The sequence below is a fragment of the Corvus moneduloides genome, chromosome 17 (assembly GCF_009650955.1).
Source record: "Corvus moneduloides isolate bCorMon1 chromosome 17, bCorMon1.pri, whole genome shotgun sequence".
Lineage (NCBI taxonomy): Eukaryota > Metazoa > Chordata > Aves > Passeriformes > Corvidae > Corvus > Corvus moneduloides.
Window position 1 is genome coordinate 5,857,068 of NC_045492.1, and position 16,633 is coordinate 5,873,700.

The 16,633-nt window shown below is 51.9% G+C and overlaps 2 protein-coding genes across 4 annotated transcripts; one reads left to right on the forward strand and one right to left on the reverse strand.

Annotated features, from left to right (window-relative positions):
• Positions 1–1,082: 1,082 nt before the first annotated feature.
• Positions 1,083–5,409, forward strand: LOC116452376 (neuritin-like). Of its 2 annotated transcripts, none has more exons than XM_032126788.1 (3): positions 1,083–1,269; positions 1,661–1,808; positions 4,390–5,409. In XM_032126788.1, the coding sequence occupies exons 1-3, from the start codon at positions 1,227–1,229 to the stop codon at positions 4,613–4,615; spliced, it is 417 nt and encodes a 138-aa protein (XP_031982679.1). In that variant the 5' UTR covers positions 1,083–1,226; the 3' UTR covers positions 4,616–5,409. The 2 variants fall into 2 exon arrangements, with proteins under 2 accessions (XP_031982679.1, XP_031982678.1); XM_032126787.1 differs by lacking the exon at positions 1,083–1,269 and adding an exon at positions 1,924–2,223 and having other exon boundaries at positions 1,303–1,808; positions 4,390–4,472.
• Positions 5,410–7,892: 2,483 nt separating this feature from the next.
• SYS1 (SYS1 golgi trafficking protein) lies at positions 7,893–11,007 on the reverse strand. 2 transcript variants are annotated; one of them, XM_032126793.1, is made up of 3 exons: positions 10,811–10,999; positions 10,102–10,169; positions 8,653–9,528 (listed from the first exon to the last, which is right to left on the reverse strand). In XM_032126793.1, exons 1-3 carry the CDS (start codon positions 10,970–10,972, stop codon positions 9,288–9,290), a joined length of 471 nt encoding a protein of 156 aa, XP_031982684.1. In that variant the 5' UTR covers positions 10,973–10,999; the 3' UTR covers positions 8,653–9,287. The 2 variants fall into 2 exon arrangements, with proteins under 2 accessions (XP_031982683.1, XP_031982684.1); XM_032126792.1 differs by lacking the exon at positions 10,102–10,169 and having other exon boundaries at positions 7,893–9,528; positions 10,811–11,007.
• Positions 11,008–16,633: the final 5,626 nt, after the last annotated feature.

Below are 16,633 nucleotides of genomic sequence, written 5' to 3' on the forward strand. Positions count from 1 at the left end.
AGGTAGCTGAGACCATGCGGTGACACCTCTGGGCCAGGCTTTGCCCTGTATTTCCCAGGCTGGTGGCAAATGGAACGTGCATCAGCAGCCTGACTGAAATCACTGTGCTGCTTGCTTTTCTTCCAGGACTGATGAAGATGCAGCACGTGACACTCATCTGTAAATAAATGTTGTAGTTTGTTGTTTTTGCTGCTCTTTTGTAAAGAAATAGTCTTTGGTTTTCACACCTCAGCTCTTCTTGCATTAGATTTGGGTGTGTACAGTGTTTGCAGAGTTGCGGTTTCCAATTGCTCCGGGTTCCTGGGGCTGGAGGTGTCTGCGTGTGGTGGTGCGGCTGCCCCGGGGGTGAGGATACCCGTGCACAGAGGGGTTCCACTTACGAAGGTCCTGGTACTGGGCACTGGTCGTGTTCATGGGCTGGTGCAAAGCAGTGTCCCCAAGAGCAAAGCTATCACCAGAAAGGAGAGGGGTCTGACATGACCAGCCTCCACAGCAATGCCACCAAAGCAGGCAGGAAACCTTCTGTTCCCCTTCCTGCTGGAGCCAAAGGGACTCCTGGAGCAAGAGCTAGGATCAGGCCACAGACATGCAAAATCCCAATTGATGCCACAAAGGCCATGCAGCCTTGGGAATTGCTGGAGCCAGGGTCTGGGCAGAAGGTTTTGGAGCTGTAGGTGCTGATGTTTAAGGCTTTGACCCTTAAAACGCTCTAGGCTTTGCTTCCCACCCTTCATTGCGTTCCCCTGTGCTGTTCAAGAGTACCAAGCGAACAGAACCTCGCCCTGCCCGGATTCCTGCAGCGGGCACTGTCCCATGTCCCCCACTTGCGTCACGCCTGCAGTGGGCAGCAAAGGTTGTGGTGGGCAGGGGGCTTTGGGGTGAGGATGCTGGTGCCGAGGGCCCTGGGCGCTGGTGCCTGGAGGTGGCTACGGAGTATGTGGAGCTGTGGGTGCTGGCAGAGACTCCCGGCGGGATGCGATGCGGGAGGTGCAGGGCTGCGGGATCCCGGGGCTGCGGGGTGAGGGGCTGGGGGTGCTCCCGGACGCTCGTTAGCCTCGGCCCAGCCCCCTCCTTAATTAGCCGCGGCCGAAGCCGCTCATTAGCGGCGACCGGGGACGGGTGCCCTCCCCGCGGAGGCGGGAGGGAGGGGAACGCTGCCGGCCCCGGTGGTGCGGACACCGGCACTGGCAGCGGGAGCGGAGCTGGAGCCCGAGCCCGGCGGAGGGATGGGGCAGCGGCGGGGCCCGGCCGTGCTGCTCCTCGCCCTGGGTGAGGGGATGTCGGGGCGGGGGGACCGGGCGGTGTCTGGGGTATTCGGGGGGGGATGGGGACGGGATGCGATGAGGTGTCCCATTCTTCCCTCCCTCTCTCCCTCCGTGCGGGCGGGCTCCCCTGGCCGTCCCCCCGCCGGTCACTACCGCCCGCCCCGGGCCGGGGGTGCCGGTGCCGGGATGGCCGCCCGGGCGGGCTGGGCTCGGGTTGCCCCGTGTCCGCCGGGCTCTGGGCAGACGCCGACAGCGCCGGGCACAGGCGGGGGGCGGCGGGGGCTCGGGGCTGTCCTGCGTGGAAGGGGCCGCTCGCCGAGCTGGGGCACCCCGGGGCGGAGGTGGGCTCTGTCTCCAAAGGCGCTGGTGCTCACTTCGCCCCCCGGTGCTGGCAGGGCACCTGGCCGGGCTGCTGGCAGCGGGACCCGCCTGTGCCGACGCTTACCGGGGCCTCTCGGACTGCGTCCTCAAGCTGGGGGACAGCATGGCCACGTACGAGGAGGAGGAGGGCATCGAGCTGCAGGGGCTGCGCCGAGTCTGCAGGTGAGTACGGTGCATGGCCAGCCTGTCTTTTGGCATTGCCCCTGTCTGTCCTGCTGTCCTGAGTCCCGTCGTGCCTGCACACACACATGTGCTCCACACCTCCCTCCGGTTGCAGATAAACCCAGTGAGCTTCCTTTCTCCGTCCGTCCGTCCATCCATCCATCCATCCATCCATCTCCTGCCTGTCTCCCACCGGAGTTTGTATCCCTGGTCCTTGGCAGCAGCTCCAGCCTCCAGCACTGGTCCCATGAGACCCTGCATGCCCGCAGCCAGGAGGAGCGGGGCTGGAGAGACGCGACCCACTCTGCACCCCAGGAAAATCTCCCCTGGATCCCAGGACTCAGGCAGTGATGTGCAAGTGGCTGCTCTGGCCCAGGGCCCAGCACTGCTGGCAGCAGCCTGCACTGGGCATCAGGTGGGTCCTGCTGCCCAAAACAAGCCTTCTCCCTCCCTGTCCAAACCCTTCATCCTTCAGGCTTGGATTGTCCCAGCCCTGGTTTGCCTGAGTTTGTAGTGATGCCCTGAGATGACGGTATTGGGAGGATATTAACTTTAGCAGAACTGAAGAAGAGCTGGATGATGAGGGGTGGTGTCGGGCAGGTTTGGGGAGAGGTCTGCTTAAAAAGCAGACGAGCAGAAGAGACAAGGTGGATGTAAAATGTTTGCAGAGATAAATGGAGGCAGCTTTGCATCTCCAGAGCGACCTATGGGGAGTGAACAGGAGTTACAAGGAAATGCAGGCAGCAATGAAGGGAAAACCCAGGTGCCTGGGGGTGGTGGAAACCTGGCAGAGCAAGTTGGAGGGCTGAGTGCCCTGGGGTCAGGCTTTCTGAGCTGCTGGAATCCAACCTGCAGGCTGTGGCCTGCTCTGTATTCCCCCTTCTCCAGGAGACAGCCTGGATCAGGATGAACAACCTCTCTGGGACCTGCCTACGGCTGGGTTGAAATGGGAACTGCTGTTTTGGACAGAATTTATACTTTTTGGTTGTTTTTTTTAAAGGAGGCTTGTTGGTATTAGAAACACCCAAGGAGTCAGCCCAGCCCATGCTGGGACTGGAGGAGCGATTCTGTCGCTGAAGCTCACGTGAAATGTGCGAGCTGAGTTTTTCTTACAGCTCAGAGGCACAGACCACCACCGAAACAGGTCCTGAGATCTTCCCCAGCAGGAAGTTGATGATGTCCCAGCTTTCTGCCAGGAAATATTTCTGAATTACTTGCCTTTGACGCTCAGCCTTATCCACTGCTGCTTGCATTTCTGGTGCCGTGGTCCCCTCTCCAGGAGCGTGGGTGAGGGATGGACAGGGAGCCAGGAGCTGCTGTGGGGGCTGGTGATGTCTCAGCCCTGTGTGCAGCGCTGCCCCAGAGCCGGCCGGGCAAGGTGCTTGCCAGCAGCCTGCCTGCCTGAGCAGATGGGGGGCTGTGAAGGCTGAAACGCTGGCAATTGCCATCCCAGCTGAAAGCAGATCCAGGCCGGAGCTGCCATTCTCCTTCACCTTCCCCCAGCTTGTTTTGCCTTAAGACATGGGTCAGGTTTAACTCTTACCTGTCAGAGCTGCCTTCTGCTGCCGCTGCAGATCGGGAGCGAGCGCCGGAGGTTGCCAGTGTTGGCAGCAGCTTTTCTCATTATCTGGGGACGTTTATTCTGCCACAGTGACTCGGTTTAATGAACTACCTCACAGCTGGTGTTCTGACGTAAGCCCTGGGTCTAAGTAAGCAGAGTGCTCAGGTTTGCCTGTCTGCACAAAGGTGTCATCTCCAGCACAGCACACTCAGACAGCACCGTGCTGTCCTTTCGGGTGCACAGTGTCCCCACTCAGCCAGCTGGGCTGCATCCCCTTCCTGACGGGTGGCATGTGTGCCTGGTGTGGTGGCAGACACCGGGAAAGTGTCAGAGCAATTGCTCCTATCCTCCAGGCAGTCCCCAGCTTGCAGGGAGCTGGGCGTGGTGCCCAGCCCCAGCCCATGTGCGACAGGACAGCAGAGCAACTCCCGGGTTTGTTTTTTTTTCTTTGCCTGTTTTGTCTTTTCCCTCTGTTACTCCCCAAAAGCCTCTTTCCACTGAACAGCTTCTACTTGTGCAAGTAATACCCAGCAGATAAATGGAGATGATTCTAATGAGAACACAGTGAATAATTCCTCCTGCCCCTGCCCATACCTCAGTTAAAGCTGTGACAGTCTGTGGGAGCTCTTGTCCTTCTCTGTGCTTTGTGCTCCCATTTGCCCTTGACTCTGCTTGGAGAAAGCTTGGAGAAAGTGATGAATGAGATGTGCTGGGCCTTTGTTTGCAGCCTGTGTGAGATACTCAGGGAAACATTTGTTGATGGAAAATAATGGATTTTATTGACTTCCAGAGAAAAGGGGAGGAAAAAAAAGGAATAAATAATTTCAGTGTTTTGAGATTCGGAGTTTTAGCCAAGATGCTCTGGCAGATGATGGAGGGGATGAATAGTCTGGGCAACTTGCACAAAACACGAGGGTTGTTGCTGCTTAGAGGGCAGGCTCAGGGCAGCAAGGCTCTGCCTGGCATCCAGCACTGTGGGTGTGCAAAGGGTCTGACAGCGTGGTGTCTCCCTGGCTGCAGGTATTGGGATGAATTCCACACCTGTGCCCTGACGGTGCTCTGGGAGTGCCAGAAGGAAGCAGCAGCCGTCTGGGAGATGCTGAGAAGGGAGTCACGAAAAACCAAATTTCAAGGCAGCTTGTTCGACCTCTGCAGCCCCAGCATGGCCCAAAGCTCTGCCTGGATCCGTGTTCCCAACGTTTCCATCCTCAGCATTCCCCTCATCGTCACTTGGCTGAACTTATAAACTCTGTGAGTATCCCAAAGTGGTGGCAGTGTGTGGCGTGGCATCTTTCAGATCTGTTTTCCAAACCTTTGAGGAACACGCTGTGTGGAGCTCAGAAACTCCCGGCTCCATCCTGCGCCTGTGAGACATGGAAGAGCTCAGCACCATCTCCAGGGTGTTGAAATTTCTCTGTAATTTGGAATAACTCCTGTCCCCTTCTGCCTCAAGGCACAGGCATGGACCTGGCTGTCTGGAGATTTGGGAACTTGTACATACAGGGCATAGGATTTGGGGAAAAATTATAAATTGTGGAAAAAGGATGAATGTTGGACACTTTTGCACTCTTCTATGGCTACTGGAAGCAAACCCGTTTACTTTTCTGACTCCTTCTATCAGATCAACTCTCCAGGTTTTTGATTTGGGCACTCAAAAGAAGATGGGTATTTTTCCCACTGCTCTGTGAGGTGCAGGGGATGGTTTCTGTCCTGTCACAGGCTGAAGAGAGACCTTACTGCCTCGTGCTGGCCTTTTTTCTTTGAGGACGTGGTAAAACCCCTGCTGAACAATAATCACAGTTGCATGACTTCTCTTCCACACATCTGAATTCCTGAGTAACTTCTGTGTTATGTGTAAATCCCTTTTCTAAGGACAGAGGTCAAAAATGTTTGGGGGGGAGAGGGAGTATCAAGCTAGCAGGACGAAAGGGATTTATAACAACTCTTCTGCTTTAAAGCTTTCCCCAGGGTACCTGTAAGCAGCTGTGGGTAGAAGTGTGTAATTCCAGAGTATTAAAGTTTGTTGTAGAGCCAACAGCATGGCAGAAGTTATTTGTCCTGGCTCTTGCTCGACAGCGCAGTCTCCTCGTCTCCTTTGCAGCTCAGAGCATTGTAAGTTCTGCAGCTTCAGTACAAGCGTGGAAGTATTTGGAACAGAGAGGTGTTTGCAAGTGATTTTTGAGTATGTTAGAGGAACAACAATATTATTGGTTAGCCCAAGGCAGTCTGTTTTAAGGATGCTGATGGATCTCTGTGCCCTGCCTGGCTGCACAGGGCCACGGGGTGTGTGCTCTAATGTGTGAGCAGGGAAACCAGGGCCCTGCTAACTCCTCAGATCCCCCAGATGCATTGCAGGCACTGGGAAAGCTTCTAGAGCAAAGGATCATTTTCCTAACAGTGGTGTTGGGTCATGTTGCTTTCCTCTGGCATTCACGTGTTCTTCCTCTTGCCTTCTCTATCACTCAGCACTTGGCTCCTGCAGCAGCAGCAGGAGATAATGAAGAAATTGAGGCAAATTCCAAGAAATAAGCCAGGGAGGAGAGCTGGTGTTCAGACAGCACTTCAGTGCACCTTGGCTTTCTACAGACAGCAGAGATGTTACTTACATATTCAGTCTTCAGCATCTGGGACACAAAGCCTTAGGGTGAGCAGTGGAGAAAGGGTAAAGCAGAGCATGGTAAAACCTGGAGTGAACCACTCAGATGCTTCATTTTTTTCTTCTTCCTCCACTCCAACAGCACTATTTGCTGTTTGATCCCACTCCCCACTCCCCTGTTATCTCTTGTGGCTGGGGGAGCTGAAGCGGGGGGAGTCACGTACAACCAAGACTGGAGTCTTTTGGCTCCAAATCCTGTACCTGTTCTTTGTTTAGAACAGCTGTTTAATGCCTTTAGGAAAAGAAATAAGCACAGTCCCCTAAAATCCCACAACCTTTGCCTTCTCTTTGAATTTGGCAATTCCTCTCTTAAAATTTTCTACGTTGAAACAGCTTTGGGGAAAGGGAAGGTAGAAGTATCAGATCTGCAAGAAAGCTTCTTTTTGCAAAACCATGAATGCAAATGGATGACTGCCACTGCCACCGTCTCTGAGAAGAGCAGGTGTTGGGACATACCTTCCCTGGAAGCAAATCCCTCCACTACTGCACACAAAAAAACCCCAAAGATTCATTAAGAAACAAAGACCATCTGCCACTGTTCTGGTATGGAGCAGCAGATTTTTTTTTAAAGCCAAAGGTGCTTCTAAATCTGACTGAAAGCATGTGAGAGAAAACTAGGTCTCACAGTATGGGAGTGATGAGTTTCCTCAATCAGTATTTCATTTTTAGCAGAACCTCCTCTATGACTAGGACAATTACAGTAGAAGTCCTTTAAAAAAAAAAAAGTAATATACAGCTTCAGTTCTCCTAGGCAGTCAGCAGCCTTTCACAAAGATGTCTGATCCTACAGCACACTTCATGCTGATGCAGTGCAGCTCCTGGGATGTCCTGCAGCCTCAGGGTTCAAGCCCCGTTTGTCAAGGATTCTTCTCATGACCTTGCTCTGAGTTTAGCCAGGTACAAAGCTGTCCCCAGACTTCATCCCCCTCCCCGGGAAGCTGCTGAAGCAGTTACAGCATATCTTGTGTATTCAAAAAGAAATAGGTTAAGTGTTTCTTAGTCCAAAGTCTTCACCTTTGTTTTTGCAGGGGAACAAAGGTGGTAGCTCTGTTAATACAGACCCACAGCAACTCTGGGAGCAGCTGGAAAAATGTGGCTTTGTCTCCTTGCTCTCAAATTCACTGTAATTAATCTTTAGCTCCTGCATGCCTCAAGAACAGCCCCGAACACAGGAGTTCCTGTGTCCAACACCACACTTTGGTGTGGTATTAAACCTTGAAGCAAACCTGCAAACTTTCCCTGTCCCTGCAGGACTGGGACGTTTTCTCTCAAGAATAGCACCAAAAAGCAGTAGAGGACAAAAATGACCCTGAAGGAGTCTTAAAACATGACTAACAACGAGCCAGCGCTTGTCATCCCGAGGCAGCGCTGCCCTCTGCTCCACGCCCTGATCCCATCCACATGCACACTCCCTGCTCCTTTCTGAGGGAGATACTGGCACCTACTGGAGACCAATTTATATCCAGGCTGAAGTGACTGGGAGAAAGGCAAGTATCCTTGCACATGAAAAATGAGCAGATTTTGAGAAGGGATGGACTGCTGTGCTGCAGGGGCAGCCCTAGGAAGTGACCTCGGGGGGGCCCTCCAGGCTGACTCCTGCCCAGAAAAACACTTGTGTAAACTCTTCCCTCTGAAAGGCTGCTGCTGTTTGAAACTCTGCTTACAAGGGCTTTGGTCAGGAAGGGCTCCTGGTGAAATCCCCCAATATAAAAAGTGCTGGTTACATTTGTTTAGACAGAAATCCTCCTCTGGAGACCTGCCGAGTATGTAAAGCAGCAGGATGTCATCCTGCCCCAATTTACAGTGTCTGAGTGTGAGAGCAGGGATTGAAATACAGGTCAGCTCCCCAGTAACAAAAGTCAAAAGAGCAGCTTCAAAGAGTTTATCAACTTCAGTCTCACATCATCCCACCACTTTTCAACAAACTGAATTAACAAATAACTTATGCAAATTGAAACTTACAAATATTAACATACAAATGGAAGTTCCTGCAGCAAGATGCTGCACAGGAGAAAAATCTGTCTCTAGACCTGGCTTTGCCCTCATTTGGGATTGCACAATGTGGTCATCCCTCAGTGGAAATCAGGCAGGATGTGGGGCTGTTTGCTGGGGCTGTGGATCCAGAGGAACCACGCAGGTCTGGCCCCTCAGCAGTATGGGGGTGTCCCTGCCTGCTGAAGTTTATTTGAAGGGCCTCTAAATAAAGGCACATCCTATTATTTTGAGAAATAACAGCAGTCTCTTACTTAACATCACCTCGACCAGGCCACATCTGTTGCTAGACTGCTGAAGCCTGACAGGAAGGCCCATCCAAGGGAGAAGAGCATCATGGCTCCAGGACACTTTTGCAAGTTTCCCCAGGACAGCTCCAGGCTCAGGCTGGACATGTGGAGATCCTGGACTGCTGACACTCCCTCTGAAATGGGATTATGCCAGCTGACTTCCCAAGACAGCACTCTATACCGTCCTTTCAGAGCAGAGGTATGAAATGTTTATTGTAGGAAATTTTATGCGCCCCACACAATGGGCACCTCCCAGCCAAGTGTTCTCTGCCTGCATCCTTCTGTTGCCACGATACAGACACTCGTGGTATTTCTTGAAGTGCTCAGCTTCTCAGGAGAGCCGTAACACTCACAGCAACATTATATTTTAATTATTACAAAAGATTTCTTCAGCAAACTGCTGTCTGTCACCTCTGTGTATCAAACATGGAAACAGCAAACAAACCCATCTAACGGTACAGGTTATTTAGTGTCGCAGCTGGTGATTCAGGTAAGTACAACTATTTTCTTTCTCCCCATCCATTCACTTCCTTGACTCTTCCCAGGCAAGGCCCAAACAAGTCACAGATTGGAAGCAGCAGCTCCCAGCCCCACTGCTCACCATGCCAGCTCCAGCAAGAAGAGCTGACCACTGTGTTATCCATTCAGGGCACTCCCACATCGTTAAATTCCAAATGCTCCTCACGCACCAAGTTTTGCTACCTGGCTTTTAACAGTCTCATGAGTGAAGAGTTTAAGGGCACGCTCTCCATACAGTCATATTAATACTTTGTGTTAACAAAATAAACATCTGCTCCTCCCCTGCTGTCAGCTGATGCCAGAGGAGATGCTCACGCTCATGCAGTCACCGAAGTCCAAAAAAAAAATTAATCATAAAGTCTAAACAGACCTGCTGTGCTTCTTCAGGGATGATTCTGAGGCATTGGATGCACTGTGCTGGGAACAATGACATAACGCAGCATGGTGTTGCCAGAGCCAGTCTATACGTTGGATTTGGGGGCGGAGTTGAGGGGGATCTCCCGGAGCTCTATCCTCATGCACAGGTACTCCCCGATGGCCGCCATCAGCGCCGTGCACACGATGTGCACCAGCCACCACGTCAGCGTCGAGGGGAAGCGCGAGTTGTAGATCCAGCAGCCCAGCAAGTGGAAGAAGTGAACGGTGACGGTGAAATCCAGGCACTGCTTCCCTCGCCGGATGAAGTACAGCAAGCCCAGAGCACTGCAAAGTAAAGACAAGAGATTAGTGAACTCCACCAGACCTATGGAAAAGGGGGTGCAGCAAGAGCTATCAGCAGCTGATTATGTAGTGGTTTTAAAACTTCTTCAAATATTTTCCAAATAGGTTGTTTCTGACCTCTCTCCTGGCTGCTGCAGCAAGACTTACAGGCTTACAGCTTTTTAATTACATGATGGCAGGAAAATGAGATTTTAGTGCAGTGAACAGGCAGGAATTTTTAGACTATCTCTCCTAGTAATCTCTGTGCAGTAGCAAAATACATTAGTGTTTATAGATCAGTGTTTGCTGAGATACATTAATTCTAACTTTTAGTAAAATCTCCCACAGAAGCAAATCTCATTCCCAGCTGGGAAACTGAGGCAATGAAGTGAAATGACTTTTCCGGGTTCTAGAAAGCCAAGAGTCAGCAGATCCCAACTGCCCTCAGCAGACATGCTTAAAAAGGCACAGGGATTTTGGGAGATGTTTGGAGAGAGGCAGTACATCACACTGAATTCTTTAGCTTAATGGTACAAAAGGACAAAACGCAGGTACTCCAGCTAGCTGCAGACTTACCAGGTGAGTGCATTGAGGATGAAAGCCATCATGGAGAGCCTCCCCGGCGGGGTTGAGAAGCCTAAAATCTATATGGGACCATTAGTAGGAACCCGCGGCACCAATCGCAGCCTGAAATCTCCCGTGGTGCAGCCCTGCATGGATCAGGATCTACACGAGGAGCTGGACATGTGTGTCTGTCTGGGGGCACCTATGGGAAGGGAAAGGTCTGGTTCTGTGCTGAGGGGAACCACCTAAACTGGGGGTGGAGGGTGTGTGTCCCTACTGGGGTTGCTTCCAGGGGGTGGGGGAGTTGTTTTTATACTGGGGGTACCGAGGGAGGGTGTCTCTATAAGGGGTATCACCTACAGAGCGAGGTGCTCTCTCTCCACAGGGGTACCACCTGTACAGGGTGTCTGTCTCTATATGGGGGCTATCGCCCACCATGCACCGAAGTGCTGTCTCTACCCCGGGGTACCACCTATTCAAAGGGAGGACTCTACCTCCAAACTGGAGCACCTACACGGGACAGCAGGTCTATGTGTTGGGGGGCTGCTACACCGGGTAGGGGAGCTCTGCGCCCACACCGAGGTGCTCCCTGGACAGGGGGCTGTCCCTAACACCGGGAATGCCCACACGGAAGCGGGGTCTGTCCCCCAGGAGAGCCCCAGCAAGTCCCCCCCGCTCCAGGGGCCTGTGCCCACGGCGGCTTCCCGGGGCGCGCCCTCACCTCGTCGCTGAAGACCTGTTGGAGGGAGGGCCCGGTGCTGCCCAGGGTGCCGAGGAGGGCGAGCCAGAGCCCGAGCGAGCTGTAGTACCCCGCCTGCAGCAGCACCATCTGCGCCACGATCAGCGCGGGGTCCCACACGTAGCTGCGGAACTGCGCCGCCATCGCCCGCCCGCCGCCCGCGACGGAAGTGCCGCCGCCGCCGCGCGACAGCGCCCCCTGGCGCGGGGGAGGACCCGGCGCTTCCCCCGACCCCCGCTCTGCCCGCGACCCGGCTCCATCCCCATCCCGATCCCCGCTCCATCCCCATCCCCATCCCCATCCCCATCCCCGCTCGATCCCCATCCTCATCCCCATCCCGATCCCCGCTCGATCCCCATCCCCATCCCCATCCCGATCCCCGCTCGATCCCCATCCCGATCCCCATCCCCATCCCGATCCCCATCCCGATCCCGACCCCCGCTCTGCCCGCGACCCGGCTCGATCCCCATCCCCATCCCCATCCCCATCCCCGCTCGATCCCCATCCTCATCCCCATCCCGATCCCCGCTCGATCCCCATCCCCATCCCGATCCCCATCCCGATCCCGACCCCCGCTCTGCCCGCGACCCGGCTCGATCCCCATCCCCATTCCCATCCCCGCTCGATCCCCATCCCCATCCCCATCCCCATCCCCGCTCGATCCCCATCCCCGCTCGATCCCGATCCCGATCCCGATCCCCGCTCGATCCCGATCCCCGCTCGCTGCCCACGACTCCCAGCTAAGACCCCAGACCCCCGCCCGCCGGCCCTCTGTGCCCAGTGTCCAGCAGCACCTCTCTCACATCTGCCTGCCCAGGGCGTCCCCAGCCCTGTCCCCTGCCCTGGGTCGGTGCCTTCAGAAAGTTAGCAAAAAATTGCTCAAAAGACACAGAGTCCCTCGTGCTCTGCTGTACCCCTCCTGTGATCAGCTCTTGGCTGCGGGGGCTCGGTTTGGTGGCCTCAGTGAGCCGCGGTGTTTGCTTGGCTTCAGGTATGAGAATTGTCACTGGGTGAACAGTGAAATTCCCAAGCCTGAGTGGGACAGCAGAGGATTTTGGAGATAAGGCTTCCCCAGCCCCTGTCCCTGCCCATCCGCACTGGTGTCAGTGTGTTCAGTAACTTGGCTGAGCAGCCCTTGCTAAAGATCAATCTGCCCTGTTTCTGGGTTTCTAATTAACACTGGAGGATTTTCTTTTAACTTTGCTCTTGTGCGGTTAGAGAAATGTCTAAAAATTGGTGGATCAGGCTCTACAAAAGAGCTGTTTAAAAAATTAAAGATATACAGAGCTGTGCTTTAGCTTTCCTCTGGGCCTGAGTCCAGAGGAGCTTTCACTCCAACATCTCCCCCTCCTGTTTGAACATTGCAGAAAACAGCTTCTCCTAATTTTAGTTTCTTCTCTATGCTTTATATTTTTTCTTACAGAAGTGTTGATTATATTTCTTAAGTGACTAATAAGATTAACACATGATTCTAGTTGTTTTTTTTTTTTGAACTTATCACAAATACCAACCATACAAGAAATTCTTGTCCCCGGGTATTTCCTTTCAATTCTAGGCCAGTTCCGTAGGCGCTGAGGCTCTTGGCAGCTGCTCCCCAGCCGTGCTCATTTTAGCTTTAGGCCATCGGGTACCAGGATGTTGTTCTGAGTTCTGGTATGCCCTGGCAGCACCTTTCCGTTACAGGGCTGGGTTGGCTCCTTTTGAGAGGTTTCTTCTGGTGCGTGCTGATTTCTTCTATCCAGCCTCATGGAATGGCCAGGTGCCACAGACCTTCGTGCTCCACTGTACCCGTTCTGTGATCAGCTCTTGGCTGCTGGGGCTCCCTGTGAGCCGTCCTGCTTGCTTGGCTTCAGGTATAAGAATTGCCACTGACTTAACAGCAAAATCCCCAAGGCTGTGTGGGACAACGGAGCATTTTGGAGATAAGATCTATGCTGGAAAAAGGAGAGGAGGCATCCCCGGGCTGTTTTGGTGGACAGGGGAGTTGCCACAAGGCCACAAGAGCCGTTTTCACCTGGAAAAGAGAGGAGGAGGAATAAAAAGGGGAATCCAGCTTCTGTGGGAGGTGGTAGGCTCACATCAGTCGTGGGTGTGGAATATGCTGGCTATGGGAACTCAGATTATGATCTCTGACAGACTCTCATGACGTTTTTTCCATGCCTGTTATGGGAAGTTCCCTATGCAGCTTTCCTGTATGTTTTCCTTTCCTCATTCTGTGAATTTCTGTGCTGAGCCAGGTTTGACACATTTTGTTCCCTGTTCCCGGACCATCTCCTAGGAAGGATTGTGCAAGGCAGAGGCATGTGCGTGGTGGACGTGGGCCACTGTTGCTGAGTTCTCACTTAGGCCTTTGGAGAATTTACTTTTGCAGAAGCTCCAGCCTTAGTCAGTGCAGAAATGAAGAGGGGAAAATCCCAGAGTTGTCAGGGCTGTCTGCTGCCAGCACATTGCTGAGCATAAATTGTGACACTCGGCACTTCCTCTGTTAATTCTTGGTAAAAATTGGTTTCCTTTCCTGAAATCTGCTGTGTTTGGCTCTCAGAGGCAGGCTAGCCATCACTTAGATATTAATTCTCACTTACCTCTTTCTTTTATAGTCCTTTATAGGACTAACTTTCCTTTGCCAGCAAAAATTTTGGCAGTTTAGACAAAGCCGACTAAAACTCCAAGCTAGTGTAAGGTAGGGCTGTTGGTATTATTGCTGGGTGTTTTTCCACAGCCAAATATCTAATTTATCCAGAAGTCCATGGTATCACAAGACACAAGCTAGTGTTTTGGGAGGTGTTGACTTGAGTTGCTTTGGAATTCAAGGCTCCTCCCTGCTTGGTTGCTGCCCTGTGACTGAAGGCATCAAATGGGCACGGCAGCAGCCGAGCCTGAGGTGTGATTTGAGGCTCCCTCCTGCCCTGGGCGGGCAGAGCACCCACATGGACATGGGGAAGTGCTGGGGCAGAAGGACATTTGTGCTGTGACTCAACTGCAGCCCAGTTTGTGAACTTGTTTCCTGCTTGACTTTGTGAGGGCATCTTTCATGGTCATGTTTGTTTGTTCCTGCCCCTGATTTGGCTCTCTCTCCTCTCCAGGCTGCTCCAGCATAGGGGACTGTGTCCTTCTCCTGGGAAAGAGGGTATTTTCCCTATGGGGTGCCTTGCCCACATCCCTGCTCTGTGCAATAAGGTTTAAAGTGGAGCTGGAAAGCAAACAGTATTGGGGAATTAAACAGCATTCTTAATTTCCCTTTTCTTCCTCTTTAGTTTAAACAGAAAGTTGGAGACAGCTGTGAAGGGAACATGTGTTAAAGGGAAAAAGGATGTCGAAACACAGAGATCATACTTTCTAGGGTGCCACAGTGGGTGCTGCTCGCCTGACTTCTGGTTAGAATGTCCTTTTTAACCAATGACTGTTCTGTGTGTGACACCTGCGTGTTGTGAAGAGCAGCAGGTGGAAGGAGAAGTGGCGATATGCCCAGGACACAGCCGATGGCTTGAGGCTGTACCCAGATCACATGAAACTATTGTGGTCGCTTCTTTATCAGAAGTGTAGAAAAAGAATGCCCTATTTAGCCACAGACTCTTTCCGTAAGCAATAGCTGTCTAGGAGGGTATTGTTTTTTCTTCCCAGGAATCCTTGCCTAAAACAGGAAGCTGTTTATTTAGGTGAGCTGTATTTTACCAGCTGGTGTGCAAAGGGTGGTGCTGTCTGAATGATCTTTGCTGGAGTTCATTTCCCTCTTGACAGGAAGGTAGGATTTGTTCTGAGGTCACCTTTGCTGAAGGGACAGTAAGGCTAAGAGCACACTTTTCCAGAATAACTCACCATTAAGTGGCTCAAACTGTGGGATGAAAATTTTCAGCCACTCCTCTTCCTCCACCCACGTGGTGTGCAGGTGTGTTTTTCCAAAGAGTTCAGCATACTGAATGGACTTCGGAAGTTGCAATTTTTTAAAACTCTACTTAAAAGTTTCATTGTGCTTGAGAATTCTGCTCTAAGCTCTCTAAAATCTGCTGAGCTTGGCTGGACAATCTCTTTCCCTGATGAGTGCAATACAATTTATGACCAAGAGTTGTCTAAAGAGCCTTGTGTGTGGCCTTCTCAAGATTATCTAGACATTTCTTGATGCACCATGTAAAAGTGTGATTCCCCTCACCCTCCAAATGTGTTGTATTTGGACACTCCATTCCACTTCCAGCATGTTTGTGTCGTGTTGGTAACTGACAGCTGTTTATTTTTATTTTCAACAAGAGGGTTAGGTAACCCTTCACTGTTGAGCACTAGGTTAGGAACAGTGGTGGCCAGCCTGTGTTGTTTGTCTGCCAGGTGTAATTTTTATATGGAGAAGGCAACTGACACACCTTGAATGTGAGAATTCATTGCCCAGAACAAATGTGTTTCTCAACATGCATTTTATTTTGCTTCTGCTTCTCTCCCTTGTAGTGAAGTTTCAGGAAAGGACATTTCAGTGATGCATTTTTGTTCTCTGGGCCCATTTGTCTGTTGCTCTCTGTGAGAGTCATATACCCCTGGATTTTCTGCATTATTCCAGAGAGGAGAATGTCAGTGTTTTGAAAGGGAACACTTGAAGGGCAAAAGGAAGGCAGTTGTTTTATGGCCATGAGTTTACAGAACCATATTATGATTTTTATGGCTGCATTTCCTCTCATTCTCTTGAGATACAGTCTCAGAACATTTCCGTGTGTGTGAGGAAGGAGGTGGATCTACACAATGCACTTAGAAAATGTAATCAGTAAAGTCACATAAATTTGTTCTCGAGGTTGAAAAGTGCATTAGGGTTGAGTTTAATTTTCTCTTCTGTTTCCAGAAGCCCAAGAGCAGTTTGCCTGAAGGATTGTGCATGCAGGTGTGACTTGGATGGACAATGTGTGTGGTCCCTGGGCCAGGCAGACTGACTCTATCCTATCACAGCAGAACTTCCCTGGAAGGGAAAACACTGTCCTGTGCCATTCAAGGGGATTTTTTGGTGGAGGGGTATGTGTTGAGGGGTATGATAACAAGGAGCTCAGCATATTGTGCTTTTTTGGAGAGGAAGTTAACAGGTGAGTGAGCAATGTTTGTAGCCACAATACAGAAAGCTGGTTTTGAAAGCATCTTTGTGGTGGCTGCTTTATCTGGAAGGAGGTATAGAGGTCATGGCCACATGCACACAAACACAGGTGGCATTTAGAGGGTTAGGGGGCATGGAGTACTTCTGGCCATCTTGTGCTGCTGAGGCTGTCAGTCCTGTCTGGCAGATGTCATGGTATGGACCACTCTTTGCACATTGCACCCAGTCTGTGTGCTCTCGTTCCTCACCATCTACTGCTCCCACCTCTGCTGAGTGTCCAGAGCTGGAGATTCATGGGAGCTGGGCTCCCTGGCTGCACCTCTGTGTGATGAAGTGAGGGTAATAAGGAAGAGTAGTAACCCAGCCCACAGCACAGATCCCTCCCTCATGGCCTTGGATGCTGAGGTGAACTAAAGGGTTAGTGACACATGGCTGTCCTGAGCACAGTGGGTCATGTACTACAGCAAACTCCCCCACAGCCTGCTCCAGGTTGGTTCCTGCCATTACCTGCATGTGTGCTGTCTTCAGGTTGTAACTATTTTTTTAAGCCCTGAGCAATGCTCCTTGTCCCTTCATGTTATGCCAACAGGCTCTGCAGCCAGCTCAGCACGGTGCTGTCGGGAGATCCTCCTGCCAGTGGTCATGTGTGCAGGCAGTCCTAGCAAACATTGAGGACACGTCTGGATCTCAGCTCATACCCTCTGTAGCTGTCTATTCCCAAAGGAACAGGCAGTTGGAAAAGC